This window comes from Lissotriton helveticus, chromosome 2_2, assembly GCF_964261635.1.
Source record: "Lissotriton helveticus chromosome 2_2, aLisHel1.1, whole genome shotgun sequence".
In the NCBI taxonomy this organism is placed as follows: domain Eukaryota; kingdom Metazoa; phylum Chordata; class Amphibia; order Caudata; family Salamandridae; genus Lissotriton; species Lissotriton helveticus.
The window spans coordinates 250933191-250955177 of NC_136060.1; the positions used below are offsets into that span (position 1 = coordinate 250933191).

Sequence of the window (21987 nt, forward strand, 5' to 3'; positions counted from 1 at the left end):
AAAAAAGAAAAGAAAACGGAGTGCAGTGTCCGTGAAGTGGGCGCCATGCTCACCAGTAAAGTAAAAAAAAAAAGAGAGAAACCGCGCGGTGTCCCTGAAACGGGCACCGCGCACAACAGTAAAGTTTCTAAAAAGAAAAAGGAAACTGAGCGAGGGATCTCTAAAGCAGGCGCCGTGCTCAGCATGAAGGTTTATTAAAAAAAAAAAATTACAAGAAAGCATCGTGTCCCTGAAGCGGACGCCGCGTTCTTCTTAAAAGTAATTTTTTTTTAAGTGTTGCCATTGTACTGTTGAGGTAGGGGGCAGGCAATTTTCAAGTTAGAGCAGCATAGCGCTCAATAAGAAAGAGGCTGCCATTGTCCCGTGTGTGCACTCTGCAAATACAACAAAAAGCAGCCATCATTTTCCCCATTAGTGAGCAATAAACTAAATAGTGCTCACCTACTTATAACATGCACCGTGTAACAAGCCAAGTAAAAGGGCCAGTCGCCACGGGAGGTTACAAATGAAGACAAGGCGGTACTAAGGAGGGACTAACAAGCCTATCTACAAATCTGAAGCCAGCATTTAGGATGGGCAATGACAAAAGCCAATCAAAAATATGGGCAGAGAGTGGGTGGGGCTTCAAATGTATACTCCAATACAGCATGCCTCACCGAGCAGCACATGCGTGCTGACTCTAGGCTCGACCCAAAAACTGTGACTGAAGCTCCCTCGCTCCAGTCGTGTCTCCTGTGCAATTAAAATAGGCGTAAATGAAATTTAAAAAATGCCAAATCCGGACAACTACAAAAAAAATTAATTTACAGCATCCGGGGAGAACCTTGCGCTCTGTTATGTTGGAGCCAGCCCCTCCTATAAAATACTACACAGAAAAACAAAAATGCAGAGCAAAAAGGACCCCTCATCTGGTGTTAAAGTAAAAGCTACATCTCCAAAAATGCAGACTGGACGGTCAACTCCCGATTAGTGCCACTCAGCTTGGTGGTTTATGAAAGCCGTTAAGACAGGGACATTTCCCAAGACGCTCTGTAGTGCCCCTGTTGGACTTGGCCCTTCTGGCAAGTTCACCCCGAAACTTTTTGCATTCTCCTAGCCTTTTCTGTAACTCGGTGTTGATGATTTTAGGCCTCTGAGCACTTTAGCACTGTGGTCCAGTGTAAAGTGCGTGTGCTCTCTGTGTATGTGTGGTGAGATTGGCCTGCCCTCCTATAAGAATGCATTGGGGATGAGTGTGTACGTGGTAACTCCTGGTATGAGGAGAGCAGCAGGGGTGAGTTTAGTATGTATGAACTTGTGAGGATAAATGCTGGGCAATGGTGTGCACAGATTTATGGTGACTGGTGGAGAAATGCCACTTTTAGAAGTTGGCATTTCTGTGTGCTTTGTGATTGCCTGCCTGATATGAATTGCATGTCTGGGTTGTGAGTGACAGGATGCTGAGCTGAATGGGACACCTGGAGGAAGAGTGGTGGGAGGGGTAATTCCCTGACTCTGAATATGCTGGTGTCTTCCCTAGTGAATGCTGGCTCCGCCCCCCTGTGTTGTGTCTGATGGGGAGCCCCCACCTAGCAATGGGGAAGAGGAGCCCTGTCAACAGAGTGCTCCAATTCCCCCATGAACCAGTTTCTGCTGGTTTCCCAAGCCCTGTGCTGGCGCAGACAAAAGAGAAAGGGTGTATAAAAGAAGGGTCTGTGACCCCATGTTGTTGTTCAGTCCTGGGTGCTGTTCCTGACGCTGAGGAGGCGTGCTGCTGCTGAGGTCCAGAGGGACCTGCCAGGAGGGCAGCCTCTGGGGGCCCAGCATTGCCCCCTGATTCCTAAAGACTTTCTTTTGGTTGCACCTAGCGCCTGGTGAGCGCTATACTTTCTCCAAAGGAAGAGGAGCGCGTGCGCTGTTGAAGCGCTGCTCTACATGTGGAGATGGAGGGAATCCCCAGCATAGGGATTCCCCCTGTGATGCTGTGACCGAGCAGGAGCCCACCCCGCATTCTACCACACCGGGCGGGAGCCTACCCCGCTGTATACATATTTTAAAGGCAGGAGCCCACCCTGCGCTTTGTTCAGGAGTGAGGGAGCCTACCCCTCATTGCCCCCACATGTAAAGGGACTCGAGCCAGCTGCCGCTTCACGACCCAGAAGTCAGGCAAGCTTCCTGACTCCGGGCGGAGCAACGTCTGGAAAAAGGAAGTGAGGGCGGAAGAGAGGATGGGAGCCTACCCCGCCTCCAAGAGCTCCAAAAATGAAGTCCTGGGTTCCAGGAGGGAGCCCAGGTGAAGCGGAGAGGCTGCGTCTGCTGGGGCAGGGCTCACCTGTGCCGGTGGGAGCCCTGCATGTGCCCCTGAAGCCCCGGGTCCCAGGAGGGGGCCCGGGAGAAGTGAGGTGAGGCGTGGAGAGAGTCCTGCGCGGTGAGGAGACAGGAGAAGTGAGGCCGGTCCTCAGCGAAGAGGCGAGAGAGTCCCCGAGGACTGGGGGCTCTCCTGATGCCTGCTTGCCGAGTGAGGGAGCAGAGCAGAGAGTCCAGCGGAGACACAGCACATCCCGGTGAGTGGGGGCTGAGGTGGGAGCAGATATCTTGTGCTCCCTGTGAGCAGTGTTGGTGCTGGGTCCAGTGAGGGCTTTGCATGGCACACTGTCGGTGCCTGGGGATTGTGGACAGAGCCCCATGAAAGGGGGCTCCGTGTAAACGTAGTGCCGAGGTCGGCACCAGAGGAGCCTTGTGAATTCCAATGGCAGTGTTTCAGCCTGCCCCCACCTGGCAAAGGGGAAGTGGTTCACAAAGATCGCCATCTGTTTGTTGCTGGCTCCTACGAGGACACCGTTGTTTTAGGGCCCTGGTGGGGGGTACCGAGGGCTCTATGGGGCCCGTGCCCATTTGGCCTTAATTGGTGAAGAGAGTCCCTGAGTGGGACAGAAGGTCACAGTGGTGCCATCTGGTGATTCCAGCTGCCCAGCAATCAGTGGTCAACTGCTACGTTGAGGCCAGGGCGCATGGAGGAGGTAACCCAGGAGGCACATTGGTGCCCGCACATTGCATACATTTGCTACAGCTGCAAGTTGCAGCTTTGCACCCCGACATTCTGGATATAGGGCATTTGAGCCCTGCGAGAAGGCCAGTTGGCATGGGGTCATAGGTAGGATGGTGAAAGGGCGCAAAGCCCTCAGGTGATGTATGCACCTGGTAGTGGTGTTACCGTGAGGCACTGCTGAGTTCCTGCCTGAGATGTATTAAGTGCCAAATGTGATGTATTCACCCTGGTTTATGCCTCTCATGATGGTTATATTCATGAGGTTCTTGCATAATGAGTTTATGTTGGTGAGGCCTAATGCGTTAACGTGTTTTTGCTTAGGAGAGTGTCTACGTTAATGAGGTTGGCCTAATGTGATTTATGCCTAATGCCATGTTATGATGTATTGGGGAGTGCCTATTTGCATAATGTGTTTATGCTTATAGGGTTAGTGCATAATGTGTTTATGCTGGTAAAGCCCATAGCATAATGTGTTTATGCTGAGGAGGTTTGGGCCTAATGTGGTTTTATGTCTAATGTGGTAATGCTTAGGCCATTATGGTACCAGTAATTACTGGTTGTGGTTTACATTTTACTGACCTTTTCTGATGGTTCTGACCATGGCCCGATTGTCCTGGCCCTGTATATAGTCCCCTGTGAATATTGCCTGTGCCAGTTGGCACAGTGTAAATGAGTGATTATGTTTCTAATGTGTTTATGTGAATACAAAGGTTATTTTTTATATAACCTTGTGTGGAGTGTCTTTTGTGATGTGCCTAGTGTGTTGCTGCTGTGTGCGTGTTGCGTAAACGCTTTACACATTGCCTCAGGGATAAGCCTGATTGCTCGTGCCAAGCTACCAATGGGGTGAGCAGGGGTTATCTTTGGCGTGTAACTCCCTTGCCCTGACTAGAGTGGTGGTTTCTGTCTGGCTTTGACGCAAGCCTTAGCCAACCAGAAATCCTATTTCTAACAGCAACGTACAACTAGAACAAACAAAAGCCGTAACTAAAGACCAGCTGCTTCTGCAATGGACCCCAAGTTCCTGTGGAAGCCGTAGTTCCTTCGAAATACTGATCACACCAACTGGCAAAGGAAGGGCTGATTAAGAGTTAACTTGCAATGATTTGTTACTCTGTGTATTTAAAATAATGCAGTAGTATTAGCACAGTTTGTAAAGATGAAATTTGCTAATAAGACCCTTATTTAACTGACAAAATCACTCTCTTAACACACTCATAAATATGCCATGTCACTTGAACCCATCCACACAAAAGTATGTTGCGTAACCAAATATACATAACTAGCAGTTAGGGATTTTTTTTAAGGGGGTCATGATTTTAAAACTCCAATAGGTAGGCGAGTCATCACCTCTAAAGCACCATGGTCATGCTAGTGATAAAGCACCTACGTATAAACCTCACGTCCTCTCATTCACACATACAACAATTTTACATCTACATGGACATCTGACAGCATTAATCGGACACAGAATGAAGCCCCAACATGTTTCGTGGGTGTCCTAGCACACTGTTATTATGGGACTTGCAGTTTCAAGAGTAACATTATAATTTTTCATAAAAGCATGCTAAGTAATGTAGGCAATAAAGCAAGAAATAAATGGTGGAGTTTCACATGACATGGGCTCATATGTAGCAGCATTGACTACTAATGGCCACTTACTGCATTGCAGGGAACGCTTCTCCCCATGTTCATTCCATTTTAGCAGGTGTCCTAGCACATTATTATGGAACTTGCAGTTTAGCTATTAATATTATAATGTTTCAAATAGGCATGAAAAATGATTTAGGGTAAAAAGCAATAATTAAATGTTGGGGTTACAAATGACAAGGGCTCACAAAGCAGCAGTCTTGTTACTAGTCGTCTCCTGCAGGACAGGGAGCACACCTCATGGTGTTCATTTCATTACAAGAAGTACAAAAGCTTAACATTGCGCTGCTTTTTCTCTGACTGAGCACAGATAACATGCTAGGTAATCCCTTAATCCTGTTCATACTCAATCCCCCTGGCCCCTACAATCACATTTCTCAAACTATACATACTTGACTTCGTTACCACCTCATACCACTATTCCCCGCTTTAATTACACACTCATCTCAAGAAGAGAAACCCTCTCTTACACAGTGCCTCCTTTTCAATGTTGTGCATCCTCCTACAAAACCCACTCACCCCCTGCAGCAAAGTTTCAAGCATTGCAATACACTCACTCCCAGTATTTGTTTTTTCCTTACCAAACTGCCATACGCCATAACCAGCACCACGTTTAAACCCGACAACCAGTTGCTGCTGTCTGTCGCCATGACGCTGTGCTGGGACCCCAATTCATCCAAACCCCACAGCTTGCATGCTCCTCAACTCACACCCCCGGCCAGAAGAAGTCTTCATAGTCCTCATCACGTGACTAAATAGGCAACGAGAGAAGGAAGCACGAGGGGTAGTGCGTCGGCAACCCGCATGGCAAATTAGAGTAATTATAGAATGAGTGATGAGGAAAGAGTACTAAAGAAAACATCCGTCTACACAAACGAGGAGTCTGAAAAGTTAAAACGTTGTTGGTCATAGAATACACATTTTTGAAGCCATGGTGCACAATTGACATGTTCTTGATACACATACTTTATATTACATAGTTGATTTGCATGTGAGTTTTACACTTTTAGGATAAATACCAATTGTATGCGTAGCAATACTCAATAAACCATAGGCAATGATACTGCTAATTTTTCTTATTTACAATTTTAGAATGGTTCTGTAATTCCTTGTGTTCTTGCTTGCCTTTCAACAAAGATCAATATTAAAAAGAATATTTGCAATGCAATAGGTCCCCGCTGCTTCAGAAGAGAAAGTGCACATGGCGCGCTGAATGTAAGCAAACTCAATAAACAAAATAGTGCTTACAGACTTAAGAACATGGACCACATAACAACCGAAGTAAAAGGGCCAGTCGCCATGGGAGGTTAAAGAAGACAAATGGCAATAATGAGGGACTAACAAGCCTATTTACGAATTAGAAGCCAGCATTTACAAAGGCACATGTTCCATACTTCAGTACAACAAGTCTCGCAGAGCCGCGCATGTGCGCTGACTCAAGACTCGACCTAAAAGGGGCGTAAGTGGATAGGGCCTTCCAAAAAAGACTTTGGAGGAAAACAACAATTTGGCAGAAAACCTCCAGAAAATGGTAATTGCAGGCGACGGCAGCTGGAATACTGGAAGTAGCGGAAACAGGTGCAGGATGGAACTAACAGAGTACATAGCAGGACAGGAATCAGAACCCAGGATAACAGCAGGAAGCTTAGAAACCCTCTGCAGGCATTCCTGCCAAGTACCATGCATCAGGCGTTAGACTAACACATTTCAGTTTGGTGCTGCGCATCATAGCATTGAAATGCATTTGTCACGCATTTATAGTGGCATGACCACACTGTGAGAGGCGCACTCAAGGAACCTATACCTGCATTTATGTAGTGAGCGTGCTGCCAGTACGTGCGCTCTGTGCTGACTATGAACCAAGCCTGCTGGGTCAAATACACTTTTACCCTGGACTGAAAAGTAGGGGCGATTTGAGCTGGTCATGGCTTCAATGAACTAATGGAGCCGACCTCTCACTCAAGCACTCAAGCGTGGTCTGCCAGCGCGAGTCTGCTAGTGACACCCGAGGTGATATAAAATATTAGGACACAGGAGTGCACTTGTGTGTCTCCAAGGGCGTGCCTTGTTGGTTTGTTATTTTCGACATTGCTGCCCTCTGAGTGTGCAGCACCTTTTGTAAATACTGCATGTAGCATGACGTAAAACTTTACTTTACTTTTTCAGTTGACACCTCGCTTCAGGTCAGTTCTCCAAGACAGCTTTCCATGACCGTGCCCAGGCACCAGCACAGCAGCTGAACATTAAAGAGCCAGCGCCTTTATTTAGGTCCTTCAACATCCAGTCAGCACTTTCATGCTTCCACTCTCCCAGCTATGTATGAGCGCACCCTGCACACTTTTTGTAGGAACACCATCCACGTGCTGGCTACACAATCACAATAATTAACTTAATTTGTGTTTTTAGATTTTGTTGCCATTTCGTAGTGCGGTACATAATGGCTAGGGGAAAATACGGTTTAATAATAGAGTAAAAAACCAGCTACGGACATGCAGAGCCACAGTCATACAATATCTTGGAGGCCGCTCCATCGAACTATCTTGTAAAGCCATGACACTCTGGAAAATGGCAGCCAAAGAATTAGACAACAAACATGAATGAACTTGAGCGGTTCCATCAAGACTGCTTGGACCTTTTTCTTCTCTTGCACTGACATAATTTCCGGTCTCCTTGCTCACAGCACCGCCTCACACTGCTCAAAATTGCATTGACTATAAAAGTTCACTTTGTGTACTATCTATTGATGATGATTCAGTACATGACAGCATCGTGTTTTTATCTTTCTGCACCTTTTTAACCTTCATTATTTTAAAATGTTTGTACTATTGTGCTTTATCCACTCTTTTGTGATTTTTAACGAGATCAAATAAATCATTTTTGACTGACTAATAATAGAGACAGAGTGAGGGCAGCTACGTCTCCATCGGATGTACATTCACTAGAATTCACTAGAATAGTATTGTTATATTTGATGGTGTTTGATGTTGCAAACATTTGATAATGTGATGTTTGTGTTGTGATCGTGGAAAGCGATTTCGTGATGTGATGTTTGGCGAAGCAGCAGGATGTTTTGCGATGTGACGTTTGGTGATCTTTGAGCATGTTTGATGAGGTGATGTTTAGTGGTGTGTTATTTGATGATGTAATTTTGGCAATGTTAGGATTTTACAAAGGCCTGATATTTTATGGTATGAAAGGGCATGGTATGGTACCTTATGGCAGGCCCCACCACGATCAAGCAGTATGGCTGATAGGTCCCAGAGATGTTAAGGAAGCGGCCGGCACCTTTTGTTTTGCTTGCTGTGCCACAGCTAATGCAGTTCAGAGGGAAGATCTGACTGAAAGATTGTTAGCTAATAATTTTGGGCTGTTCGAAGGTCTTTTGGGTCTGGTGGGGCAGCACCGGGTTTTACTGTTGATTTCTTCAACATTTAGAAACCGTGACTGGACCTTAAATGCGAGGCATCTCTACTTTGTACAATACATATGCAGACCAGTGGAAGTTGCAGGCTGCAGCTTTTGGTTTCCTTGCTGAGCCTGGCACCAGTGCAGTCCCTTCCCAGGGTGTATATGACGGCACTATCACAGGTAAGAGAGTGGGCTGAATTTATTCTGCTATTTGAGGGTGGGCCTTCTAGTTTTGGTGCGCAACACCGGGTTTTACTGTTCATTTCCATGATATAATTAAGAAACCTTGTCTGGTGCTTAAATGCCAGGATTCTCTACCTTGCAAAACAAGTATGCAGTTGAGATGTCAGGACAGGAGGCAACTTTCTTTTTCCTTGACACGCCAGCTGCCAGTGCATCAGGGGCATACCGCAGACCCCCGCTGCCCAGTGGTGCGGGGGGGGGGCAAGCTCCAGGGGCCCCCTGGGCACTGCCCTCTGGCCGGAGAGCTGCTGATTTAGCTCGGAGGGGGCCCCTCTACATACCGTGCAGGGAGGCCCCCTCAGTTTTCGTTACGCCAGTGCAGTGCATGCCCAGAAGGGTGCAGTGCACCTGTAATCTTGGCACAGGTGCGCACTTAAAAGGTGCCGGCCACCTGTGGTCTGCAGCTCTGATGGACAACAATGACTATCAGCTGCCATACAAGAAGACTGCCTGACATGATACACACCTCACACTGGCCCTATGATAACTAGAAAGTTCAAGCGTAGTGCCAGAGATAAGCTTAAGTGAATGTGCACCACCTGTGCCTGCAAAATATGAATGGATGCTCATGTAAAGCACTCTGTTAGAAATGGGGGTCTCAAGTTGGCAGAGGTAGGTACCTTTGTCCAAGTCGGGACACTTGCTTCTAGTCAGAGTATGTTGGAAACACACTCTAGATAAAACCTGCTCACCTCCTTGGTAGCTTGGTACGGGCAGACAGGCTTATCCCAAAGGCAATGTGTAAAGTATTTGTACTCAAAACACACAGTAATACAGTGATAACACAACACCAATTTAGAAACATAAAGTATCTTTATCTAAGCTCAACAAGACAAAAACTGCAAAATATCCAACATACAGGTAATAAGATATGACTTTAGAACAGTTATTGCAAAAATAAAGTTTGAAGAAAACAAATAGCTCCACCCAGGGCTATTGCAACGTAGTGACAGCAATACATCCAAAGTGTGTCACTGACCACAAGGGGCACGGCGTCAGGCATGGAGTCACACGGACCCCCAAACAAACAGTACCTTTGGAAATGAAGTCCATGATGATGCACGGTGTCGCGGAGGTAAGGTGTAAGTGCCGAGGTTGAGGACGGTTGCCTGGTTGCCACGGTGGAGGCGAGGATTCGTGTCCGCGAGGAGACGTTGTGTCGAATGCAGAACAGGGGAAGCCAGATGCGTCAGTGGTGAGGCGTCGGTTCTGGTGAGGCGATGCAAAGTCGGCGAGTTCATGGAGTCACCCTCGGCGGTTACCGGCACCGCGATAACAGCATGCAGACGGAGTCGGTGGAAGGACTGGCGTCGGGAATGCAGATAACTGCCGGCTTTGCCAGGCATCAGCAGGTGTCAGAGCTGCAGTGTAGGCCGGGCTGTGCATCGTGCACTTCACGAGCAGAGCCCCTGGCCTCGTTGCAGGTCGCGGCATCACTGCAGCATCGCTGATGTCGTCAGAGATTGCTTTTCTTGCTTCTCTTTTGTTTCTTCCAGCTCCCAACAGCAGAAACAACCTCCTGAGGCCCAAAACTGGAACAGGCACTTCCTGGCAGGTCAGAACTCTCAGCAATAGAGTTCAGTGGAGCTGGTGCTGAAGTCTTTGTGTCCCTGAGACTTCAGAAAAGGAGGCCCGCACACAGAAGCCCTCGGACATTCTTCTTCAAGAGGGTTCATCAGCAAAGTTGCAGTCTTTGTCCTTTCCTTGGCATAAGCAGAAACTGTAGGCCAACCCCTCACAGCAAAAGGGGCAGTGCTCCTCAAAGCTTCTGGGCCCTTCTCCTTGGCAAAGGTTCCCTTTGAGTCCAGAAGTGATCTAAAGTTCTGGGGTTTAAGGTCCACTACTTATACCCCATTTTGTCTTTGTTCTCTTTGTGCAAGGGTGTCTGAGCCCAGTTCAAACCAGTTCTGTCCTCACTAGTGTAGTATGACCACAGGGGGGGGGAGACAGCATTGTGCAAGGGAGACAAGCCAACTTCAGGTGCAAGGAAAACTCCTCCCACTACTGTAAATGCGGTCAACCCCCATTCACTCAGCTCGGAGTCATCTAGGAACATCCAGTCACTCCTCAAATCCCCCCAGCGGCTTTCTACAGTCAAGGCACATCCCTAACCCCTGTCACTCCAAAACTACACAGTTAATTCACAAACAGACAGAGGCACACAGAATGGTTAAACAAGAAAATGCATACTTTCTAAAAGTACAAAACGGGGGAGTGATTCAATTCAGGAGTACAGAGGCTGGAATCAGGAGTACAGAGGCCGTCCTGCTCCCAGCAGAAGCGGTCGCTCCACAAGCTGATCCACGCCTTCACCCGCCCTGGTACAGTAGCGATCTCGCACTGCACTGCGTGAGCCTGCAGAACTTTTCTAATATACATCGATTGCCTGCATCATTTTCGGACCTTATTGAAATTAGCCTGCATAATTATTTTGCTCTTCGCCAAGAGATACCTGATAGCAGCGCTTCTTGCCAGGGTGCGCTAGTCCAACTGTTTATATTGTTGCCTGCTGATTTAACTTGATTTAACTGATTGAACCTGATTAGCATTAGCCTCGTGCATTTGCCTTCGTGCCCCAGTCCGGTTGTAGTATTGGCTTGCAGCCATCTTGTTTGTTGTTGTTAGAGCCTCCCTGCCCTGATCTCCACCCCGCTCCCCGCCTCCCAGCTGACCCTCCCTCGCCCCTCCCCCTCCACTATCCACTTATGTCAGATGTCTGTTCGCGCAGCGTCCACGCGCAGCGGTCGCGCCCCATGCGCGCCGAAGGTGCGCCAAAGGTAAGCCCGTCTACGCCCGTCCGCGCCTGGACCGCGCCCAGCACCAGACCCCCTGGCTCCCGCAACCCGCACTCCTCCCGCATATCGTATGACGCCGCCACCCTCTTAGCCCTTAACCCCGGAGGCACACCACAATGCTACGAGGCTGCCCCTGGACGTACCCACGGTCCATTCGCCTGTCACTCCTGCAAGTTCGTCTGTATCAAGACCCACACCAAATCCACTCCCTCCAAACACAGCCCGACTCTAACCACCTGAAGTGCATCCTGCTGAACACCCGCTCGGTCCACAGACACGTCACTGAACTCTGGGATCTACTCGACACTACATCACCGGACGTCGCCTTCCTTACTGAAACATGGATGAACGCATCATCAACACCCGACATCGCCATTGCCATCTCGGACAATTACAAGATCATCCGGAAAGACCGCGCCGTCCAAACTGGAGGAGGCATCGCCATCGTCCATAAGAACACCATTAAAATCACGTCCAGCTCCGACGATAACCTTACAACCGCCGAACACCTCCACTTCCAGATCCACACCGACTCTAGGACCACACTCAGAGGCACCCTCATCTACAGGCCTCCAGGAACCCGTAAACAATTCAGCGAAGACATCACTGACTTCATCAGTCCACATGCCCTCGCCTCCGAGAACTACATTCTACTAGGAGACCTCAACTTCCACCTGGAAAAGAAAAACGACAGCAACACCACCACCCTTCTTGACAACCTGGCCAATCTCGGCCTCAAACAACTTGTTGACACCCCCACCCATGTAGCCGGACACACGCTCGACCCAATCTTCACCTCCAGCAAACACATCTCCTTCGACCACACCACAGCTCTCCACTGGACGGACCACTGTTGTGTTCACTTCAGCTACAAAACCACCTCGACCCACAACCCCCCACAACCTATCCCCCGGAGAAAATGGAACAAAATCACCACCGACCAACTCCTCACATCGCTCAACCAGAACCCACCCGCCCTCTCATCGGACCCAAACCAAGCTGCCATCAAATTCAAACAATGGATCACTCACAGCGCTGACGAATTAGCACCCTTGAAAAACCATCACACCAAACAAGACAACAAAAAGGCCCCTTGGTTCAACGATGACCTTAAGAAATCCAAAAAACTATGCCGTACTCTCGAGAAAACATGGAGAAAAAACCCGACAAGCGACAACATGACCACCTTCAAATCAGCCACCCGCAAACACCACCAGCTGATTCGATCCACCAAGAAATCAGCATTCAAGAATCGACTCGACAACAACGCCCATAACAGCAAGGAACCATTCAACATCGTCAAAGAATTCACCAACCCCACCGCAGCCTCAAACGACATCACTCCCTCCCAAGACCTCTGCGACTCGTTATCCTCCTTCTTCTACAACAAAATTGCCGACATACATAACAGCTTCAAAAATAGTGCCAATGAACAATCCTCGCCACCCCCATCAGAACCTAAACCGACCTCTAACAACCTCAACGCCTGGAACCCAATTACCACCGAAGACACCATCCGCCTAATGAATTCCATCCACTCTGGCTCGCCAACCGACCCATGTCCCCACCACATCTACAACAAAGCAGACTCCATCATCGCACCCCATATCCGTGATATCATAAACTACTCCTTCAACTCTGCTACCTTCCCAGAAAGTTGGAAACATGCCGAAGTCAGCGCCCTCCTGAAGAAACCCACACCAGACCCCTCTGAACTTAAAAACTACCGCCCCATATCCCTCCTCCCATTCCCGGCCAAAGTCATTGAGAAAGCCGTCAATAGCCAACTCGCCGCCTTCCTCTAATCCAACAACTCCCTCGATCCCTCACAATCCGGCTTTCAAGCCAAACACAGCACCGAAACCGCCCTCATCACAGCAACAGACGACATTCGAACACTACTGGACAACGGAGAAACAGTGGCCCTCATTCTACTCGACCTCTCCGCCGCCTTCGACACTGTCTGCCACAGCACCCTCATACAACGCCTCAGCAACATCAGCATAAAAGGTAAAGCATTGGACTGGATCATCTCGTTCGTCGCCGGAAGAACCCAGAGAGTCCGCCTCCCCCCATTCAAATCAGAGGCCACCGAAGTCATCTGCGGTGTACCACAAGGATCATCACTCAGTCCCACCCTCTTCAACGTTTACATGAGTCCACTCGCTTCCATCGCCCGCCAACACAACCTCAATATCATCTCCTACGCTGACGACACCCAGCTGATCCTTTCCCTCACCAAAGACCCCAACACCGCCAAGACCAATCTTCACGAAGGCATGAAAGAAGTAGCCATATGGATGAAAAACAGCCGCCTAAAACTTAACTCTGACAAAACGGAAGTGCTCATCCTAGGATCATCCCCCTCTGCCTGGGACGACTCTTGGTGGCCTTCGGATCTGGGCTCCGCACCCATACCCACAGACCACGCACGTAACCTAGGCTTCATCCTAGACTCCTCCCTCTCGATGACCAGACAAGTCAACGCCGTCTCATCCTCCTGCTTCAACGTACTTCGTATGCTCAAAAAAATCTTCAACTGAATCCCCACCGAGACAGGAAAGACTGTCACCCACGCACTGGTTACGAGTCGACTAGACTACGGAAACAACCTCTACGCCGGAATTACAGCCAAACTACAGAAAAAACTCCAACGCATCCAAAACGCATCGGCGAGACTCATTTTGGACATCCCTCGCCAAGATCACATTACCGGCCACCTGAAAGACCTCCACTGGCTTCCCGTCAACAAGAGAATAACATTCCATCTCCTCACCCACGCACACAAGGCCCTCTACAAACTAGGACCCGAATGCCTCAACACTCGACTATCCTTCTACACACCCACCCGCCAACTAAGATCCTCCAATCAAGGCCTCGCCGCAGTCCCGCGTATACAGAGATCCACCATGGGAGGTAGATCCTTCTCCTACTTGGCGGCCAGGACCTGGAACTCACTCCCCACTCACCTCCGCCTTACACAGAACCACATCTCCTTCAGAAAAGAACTCAAAACCTGGCTATTCGATAAATAACTCACCCCCTCCCCAAGCGCCTTGAGACCCTCTGGGTGAGTAGTGCGCTATACAAATTCTTGAACTTGAACTTGAACTTGAATCAATTACATACTGACAATACAAAAAGTACCTCTGTAACCATAAATAAAACATTACTAGTACCTCAGTAGTCCTTTTTATTAACTCTGGGCTTCATTCATTTGTATTCTTTTTTGTTTTATTAAGCCAAGGTTTTTTTCCCATAATATAAATTCAAACATACACCTCTAAATGTTTTGAAATATTCACAAAAACAGTGCCGGGAAAACGATATTTACATTACACACATACATTTAGTCAATAACTAAGACTCTTTTTACAAACATACCCTGGAATAAGGAGAAGCTGGAACACAAAGAGTCTACACCGGCTCGCTCAAGTACTAACATCCGCGTCCCCTTGAAGGCAAAACGAGAAAGCACAAATATTGAAGGAAGCAGAATCTCAAGAAGCACATAGAACTGAAGAGCTTGAGTGATTATTAAAAACTACGCCCACGTTTCTGCTCATACATCAAGAAACCTACATTTGGATCCATGTGTCCTACTTGAACTCTGTCCTGCCCTGATGAAGACCTTCTTTCAATGCATCGGTTTGGTCCCAATATGAAGGTCCAAACGCGTAGGCTTTTCTCTCCATGAGGCCAAGAGCAACCAAAAAGAAGAATAATATATTGAGCAACAGAGTTTCTGAGCTTGATTGAACAAGCTTAGCAATAGAGTTTTAGAGTAGTACTCTGACCTCTCCAGGACCCCGAAAATAGATGGTATTGAGGACATAAACACAATAGGTCCCGGTACCAGACACACGTCTGTAGGACAATGTTCTCATGTTTAAAACAGAACTAAATGTATAGTAATGTTTGACTTTGTCTTTATGTTTGTAAAAAGAGCCTTAGTTATTGACCAAATGTATGTGTGTCATGTAAATATTGTTTTCCCAACACTGTTTTTGTGAATATTGCAAATGATTTAGAGGTGTATGTTTGAATTTATAATATGGGAAAAAAAACCTTTGCTTAAAAAAACTAAAAAGAATACAAATGAATGAACCCCAGAGTTTATAAAAAAGGACTACTGAGGTATTAGTAATGTTGTATGTATGGTTACAGAGGTACCTCTTGTATTGTCAATACTTTCTAAAAGTGGAATTTTTTTCAAACACAAATTTAAAAATACTCAAAAATGTGTTATTAAATTCTGAGTTCAGAGAGCCTAAACTTTATTCTTCCCTCTTGTCCCAATGGGGAGTTGCACTTGTAAGAGGTTGCAACGTATCTTCCAGTCTATCCTGTGGGACAGATAGTCTTTCAATAGTGAAAAACAACATTTTCAGTATTTCACTATCAGGACATGTCACACACACTAATACAAGTCCTACCTTTCACATACACTGCACCCTGCCCCTGTGAGTCCCCTGGGCCTACCATGGTGGTGCCTTACATGTAAGAAAAGGGAAGGTGAGGGCCTTGTAAGTAGGTGCACTTATCAGGTTGACAAGACCGTTTAAACTGTGCACAAACACTGCAGTGGCAGGTCTGAGAGACCTTTTCAGGGCTACTCATGTGGGTGGCCCAATCAGTCCTGCAGGCCCACTAGTAGCATTTAATTTACAGGCCCTGGCACACTCAGTGCACTTTACTAGGGACTCACCAGTGAATCAAATATGCCAATCAGGGAGAACCAATTGTAAAAACAATTTACACAGGGAGCACTTGCACTTCGACATTGATCAGCAGTGGCAAAGTGCCCAAAGCACCTAAGCCACCAAAAACGAAATCCAGCACATCATCAAAAATACAGGCGGTAGAGGCAAAAAGTCAGCGGAAACCATGTCAAAGATGCCAAATCTAACACACTCCATTACCTCCAAGTCATGTTTGCGCTATATAAGAACTGAAAAAAAAACCGAACCTGGCAATAAAGTAAAAACAAGCCTCACTTAGCAGGAGCCATTGTGAGACGATGGGCAGCCCCCAACAGGAGCTCATTGTACAGCAACACTGCCATTGTGAGCTCAATGGCCCCCTGCAGAACACAAGGTAAAGACGCACTCTCTGACTTCACTCAGCCTGGCACTGCAGAGAGCCTGATTCACTGATCATGACATAGGTGAGTTCCACTGGTGGAGATGAGTGCAATGTCTGTGTGTCAAGTTGGTTAGTGTCCTTCCATTTCTGGTGTTTTACAGCAGTTTTAAGGTCTTCTAAGAGTTTGCCATTGCTCAAATGGGTGTAATTTATGATATTTATATGTTTCCCACATCTTCATTGCTAGCTTTTTGCTCACGATAAAGCGTCATTCATAGTATTTGAACGTCACTCATAATAACACTGACATTTTGAAAATGTCATATATAAGCAATCTGAAACCTTGGCAGCTATGAGCAGGACTGATGATGCATTGCGACACAAAGGCAATGCAATTCTGATCTCCTTATATACACAAAACACAGGAAATTACATCAGGAGAAAAAGAAACCATGATTAATTGGGAAAGTACTGTAGGGAAACTAAGGAAGGTCACCATATTGGATTGGGCAAATATACTTCCTTCCCAAGGAATCTTGGGAGGAAAAAACACCAAGAACATGGGTATACACAAGGTACCTCCTAGCAACAAGCTCCCCCAGGATCAGAATGGAGGCGCCGAGGACAACTCCGGCAAGCAGCAGCCCACCGGAGCTCCCTGCACCATCATCGTGGGAGAGGTGCCACAAATCACGCCCATCGGAGCCTGCATTTGAAGGTGGTATCCGGCACGACTGCAGCAACACCAAATGTTTCAGATTTAAAAAGCATTATCTGCTATCTATGTAAAACTCTAGTTAATGTCTTAAATGTACATTTGCATATAATGAGTGTGTTTTTCATGAATAGGGTTCACATCAGGCTATGAATGGACTTGGATGGTATTATCATGCACTTAAGAAGAATTATACCAAAGCAGTGAAATACTGGACAAAGGCAGACAAAATGGGAAACGTTGATGCAGCTTTCAACATCGGAGTCCTGTATTTAGATGGAATTCATCCCTTACAGCCCAACAAGAACGAAGTAAGTAAAATTTTGCTTTCTTCTAGTATTTAGTACTTGGTACATTATACCCTTGAGTGATAAATCAAAATATTTAATCTGCCCAGTTCCAAGAGTACACTAATGTTCGACATATCAATGTATTGATTCCTTAATGATTCTGTAATATTAGTTTACCTGTATCTTTTTAGGTCGAGCCTAGCGCAGCTAGGAAAACAACTTCCTGCCATCAGTTCAGCTTTCCTAAAAGCTCGTGTATGTGGGGCTCACACGCCATTGGCTTTTGCGTCTAGCTTTAGTACGCAATTGGCCAAAGGCGTGTGGAGATCCCAGCTTCTTGTGAAAAGTTTACTCCCAGAGCGATTTGCTCTCGGGAGCCAGCAGCGCAGGGGGCATCTTTTTAATTAGCCTGCCTGCGCTTGTCTCCCGAGAGCAAAACGCTCTGAGAGTGAACATTTCACAGGAAGCTGGGTGGTGATATTTCACTGCCTCTGATGCGGCCCTGGTACATCGACCCCCCCCCCACGGGCCACCTGTTTGTTTGAGTATCCTCTGAACCGGAAGTCACAGCAGTACGACCCCTTCAGGTGAAACAACATGGTCTTCGCCTTTGACCTGTCCGGGGGTCGCACCCTGAACCTGGGAAGGGGACCCCTCCTGAGAAACGTGGAGGCCTGTGAGACGGCAAGGCGTCTGTGGGGGTACAGCGGCCCCGTCCTGAGACAACCCCCAGAGAAATATGTATCCAAAGAGGAGGCAGGCAGCGTCATCCATGAAGAGAGTTTTAAAGCCTTGTCTGCATGGCAGTAATTCCTGTTTTCATTCACTTTGCATCAATAATCAGACACAGCCCCTGCACAGCCCGCCCGCAGAGCCCGCACACAGCCGCCTCTTCGACCGCCTTGCTTTCCCCCGTCCTTAGGGTGACCAACTGTCCGTAAATTTCACGGACAGTCCGTAATTTCGGTCGTCTGTCCGTTGTCCGTGAAGAATCTTTTAACGGACGCCATTTGTCCGTAATTTTAACCGGTGGCATGATCGGTCGCAACCCCCTGAAGCCGGCGCAGCTTCCACCCACCTCCCTTCTGGACTCCGATGCTGAGGTCGGGTGTAAGAGACTCTGAGGCAGTACAAAAGCTCACATACCCAGCCGAATTGGAGAGGCACAGCGGGGTGGCAACCCTCACACCTCCAGCCCTTGATGAGGTGTTAAGAGGTGCTTGCTTAAAGGTGACTGAGGGGGGGCGGCAGCTTCAGGAGCAGGGGGGGCATCTATTCAGATGCAAACAGCCCTGAATGCGCCATGTCTCCGCAATTTAGAGGGGCTTCACACATTCCATTTCTGCCCAGGGCCCCAAACATCCGAGAACCGGCCCTGATTACACCGAGGCAGCACGTGGTTCTCTTCACAGAGCGTAATTACTGTCACTAGATTGTAAGCAAACATGGGTTCTTCAAACAAGCAGTCTATAATGTAAGGAAATAAAGAAATGGCACAATCACATCCACACTGATTAACAAACTATGGAGGACAATCAGTTCTCTTGGAGTATCTCCTTTAAGTACTGTACATCAGTGTGTGGGGGGGGGGCAGCAAAACTAACATTTTGGATAGAGAGCCTGTCTTCTCGTTGTCTTGTCCAGGAGGGGGTGAGGAGCCCTACCCACCCTGGAAGAGACCAAGATGATACTAGAATAATGCATGCCCACCCCTGTGCCCACCCTGGTGGATCCTGTTCCCCCTCCTGTGATGCTCCTCCCCCCAGTGGTGGTTCCTATCCCCCCCCCGCCTGTGATGGCTCCTGTCCCCCCATGTGTTGGATCCTTTCTCCCCATGTGTTGGATCCTGTCTCTGCCCTGGGTGGCTTCTGCCCCAGTCCTGGAATGGCTCCTGCAGCGAGGGTGGTTCTTGATGGGCCTCTTCTCAAAAAGGCTCAGCTCAAAATTAATATGAAAAGGTGGGCGAGTGAGCAAGTGAAGGGATGGCTGGATGGCTGGATGTATTAGTGAAAGGGTGAATGGATGAATGAAAGATTGAATACATGGATAATGAGAGGATGGATGGATAGATGAGAGTGGAAGGAAGGAAGAGAGAAAAGGTAAATAGCTGGATGTATGAGTGGAAGGGTAGCTGGATGGGTAAAAGGGTGGATGGATGAGTGAAAAGATGGATGAGTGAAAAGGTGGATGATGAATGAGTGGGTGGATGCATGAGTGAAATGATGGATGGATTGATGAACTGATAAGTGCAAGGGTGAATGGATGGACAGATGAGCGAAAGGGTGGATGTAAGGATGGATGAGTGAGTGAGTGAAAAGGAAGGTAGATGGCCAAAAGGATGAATAGATGAGTGAAGGAGTGAAAGGATAAATGGATGAGAGAAAGGATGGATGAGTGATAGGGTCAATGGATGGATTCATGAGTGGATGAGTAGATGGGTGGGTGGGTGGATGGATGGAAGGAAGGATTGTAAGTGAAAGGGTCGATGGAGAGAGAAAGGGAGGATGGATGACTGAAAGGGTGGAAGGATGAGTGACAGGGTGGATGGATAGTAAGTGAAAGGATGGCTGGATGGGTGAAAGGGTAAATAGCTGTATGGATGAGTGAATGAATGAATGGATGGGTAGAAGAGTGGATGCATGAGTGTACAGATGGATAGGGTGAAAGGGTGGATGGATGGATAATGGATGGATGAGTGAAAGGATGAATGAAGGGATGGATGAGTGAAATGATAGATGGAAGGATACATGATGGATAGGTTTAAAATGGTTGAATATGTTTGGATATGGCTGGGCTTACTTATATACTTTTGCGCGACCTCTGATGTGTCTGTAAAACGTATCCAATTGTCATGAAGTTTTGTCCTGAATTTTGACCTCCTGTCCTGAATGTGTGTCCTGAATTTCGACCCTTTGTCCTGAATTTTTACACTCACCGTCCTGAATTTGAACCAATGCCAGTTGGTCACCCTACCCGTCCTCCTCCTGCCACTGAAGACCGTGCTCTCTCCCACCAGAAACTGACAGCTGGGATATTCACCCGACCCCGCAGACTGCCTATGGGTTTTCATATTGTAACTGGTGCACCAAGCGCTGCAATCCCTCTGAGTGAAGTCCGCGCTACATACAACTGCAAACAATATATTACTTTTATTATTCAAAGCTTAAGCTGCTTTTTTACTGGCTAAAGCACGCATGTTCTACCCGCCCAATAAACCCATTATACTTTCTGCTCTTTAAATTTTCCTAAAGTTTAATGTTAAACTCTCAGAAAATCTACTTTTCCGAATTGCCTTTCTAAGTCTACTGCTTTGGTGCCACCTGCAGGTTTGATGCCAATCGCATTGCCTAGGAGGCAGAGTGTATTCTGTAGTGACATGTGCATACATTACAAGTCACAGACTCCAATACCTGGTATTTAGTATAGTAGGATAATGCGCCTGCTGCTCCCGCGGTTGATTGTGACTCCAAGTTTAGCTCTATTTTATGTTATATATTGATATAGCTAAAGCTGTCTCCAGTTGAAGCAGGGCACATTGCATCGAACATTTTAATGTCAAGAGGAGCATCTCTGACTGAAGGTGCTGTGTGTGCTTGTATCAGAAAGGAAATGAGATTACAAAAACAAGCATTGGCAAAGTCAGTAGTTGTGGTCTATAACGAGGGCAAGGACTTCTTCAATAGATCTCTGCGCAAGTGAACACCTTTTGAGCTGATAAAAGCAATGTACATCATATACTTACATAGAGGTGCTTTTGAGTTGGTCGGCTGGATGATTGAGTGAATGAATAAATGGGCAGAGACTTCGTGTGAGAGGCAAGGGTGGGGTTTTGAAGCTGACTAACTGAAGGTAGAGTACGATACTCCAATAACGTTGTCAGAATATTGACCAACATAAATATTTTACTGTAAATACCATCTATCAAAATAACGCCCCCAGTGAGTTAATAATACAAATTCTACACCTAACAGGGCAATATTTTAGGGCACAACATATGTCAGGCAGTGTTTCTGACAATGACATTCTCACAAGCAAAGAGAGTGATGTGGGACAACTGGCAGTGCATGGACAAGGGGCAGTGACAGATGAATGAATGAATTAATTCGTGGAAAAGTGCAGGGATGCATGACTGAATGAATGGGTGAATACATAAATGGGGGGTGCTGGGGCATTCTATGAGAAGGAACAGTGAAGCTGCTAAAGGTTTGAAACATAAAGGAGAAAGCAGTCGAGACATAAGGGAATGGGGGGACCACACACAGCAAGTACTTAATTTGTGCCTGTGTTTGCCAATGCTTGGCACCAGCACTTACGTATATACATCATCACATGTTTATGACAGCTTAACACATGGTAACGCCATCGGTCTATTTTTGAGCAAAACTCTTTGTAAATTCTGGTGGTGGTAGACGTGGTAGAGGACCACCACCAGAATTTACGGTTAGGATCCATGCTGTGTGGATCCTAACACCAAATGTGCCAGCTATTTGAACACCACGTCCACCACCCCCACCACCATGTCCACCACCACATAAACCACCACGTCCACCATCACCACGTCAAACACTACCACGTACACAACCAACACGCCCAGCACCACCAAGTCCACCATCACATCGTCCACCACCAGGTCCACCACCACATCCACCACCACCATGCTCACCACCACCACCATGTCCACCATCACCATGTCCACCACGTCCACAACCACCACGTCCACCACCACGTACACCACCACTACATCCACCACCACATCCACCACTACCATGTCCA

The 21987-nt window shown here is 47.3% G+C and overlaps 1 protein-coding gene across 1 annotated transcript in view; it reads left to right on the forward strand.

Moving 5' to 3' along the window:
• The window catches only part of SEL1L3 (SEL1L family member 3), a 684155-nt gene that overhangs the window by 405362 nt on the left and 256806 nt on the right, over positions 1 to 21987 (forward strand). Inside the window, exon 15 of the mRNA XM_078678371.1 lies at positions 17059 to 17235. Coding sequence (XP_078534497.1) covers positions 17059 to 17235 — 177 coding nt within the window. The remainder of the gene's footprint in view (positions 1 to 17058; positions 17236 to 21987) is intronic.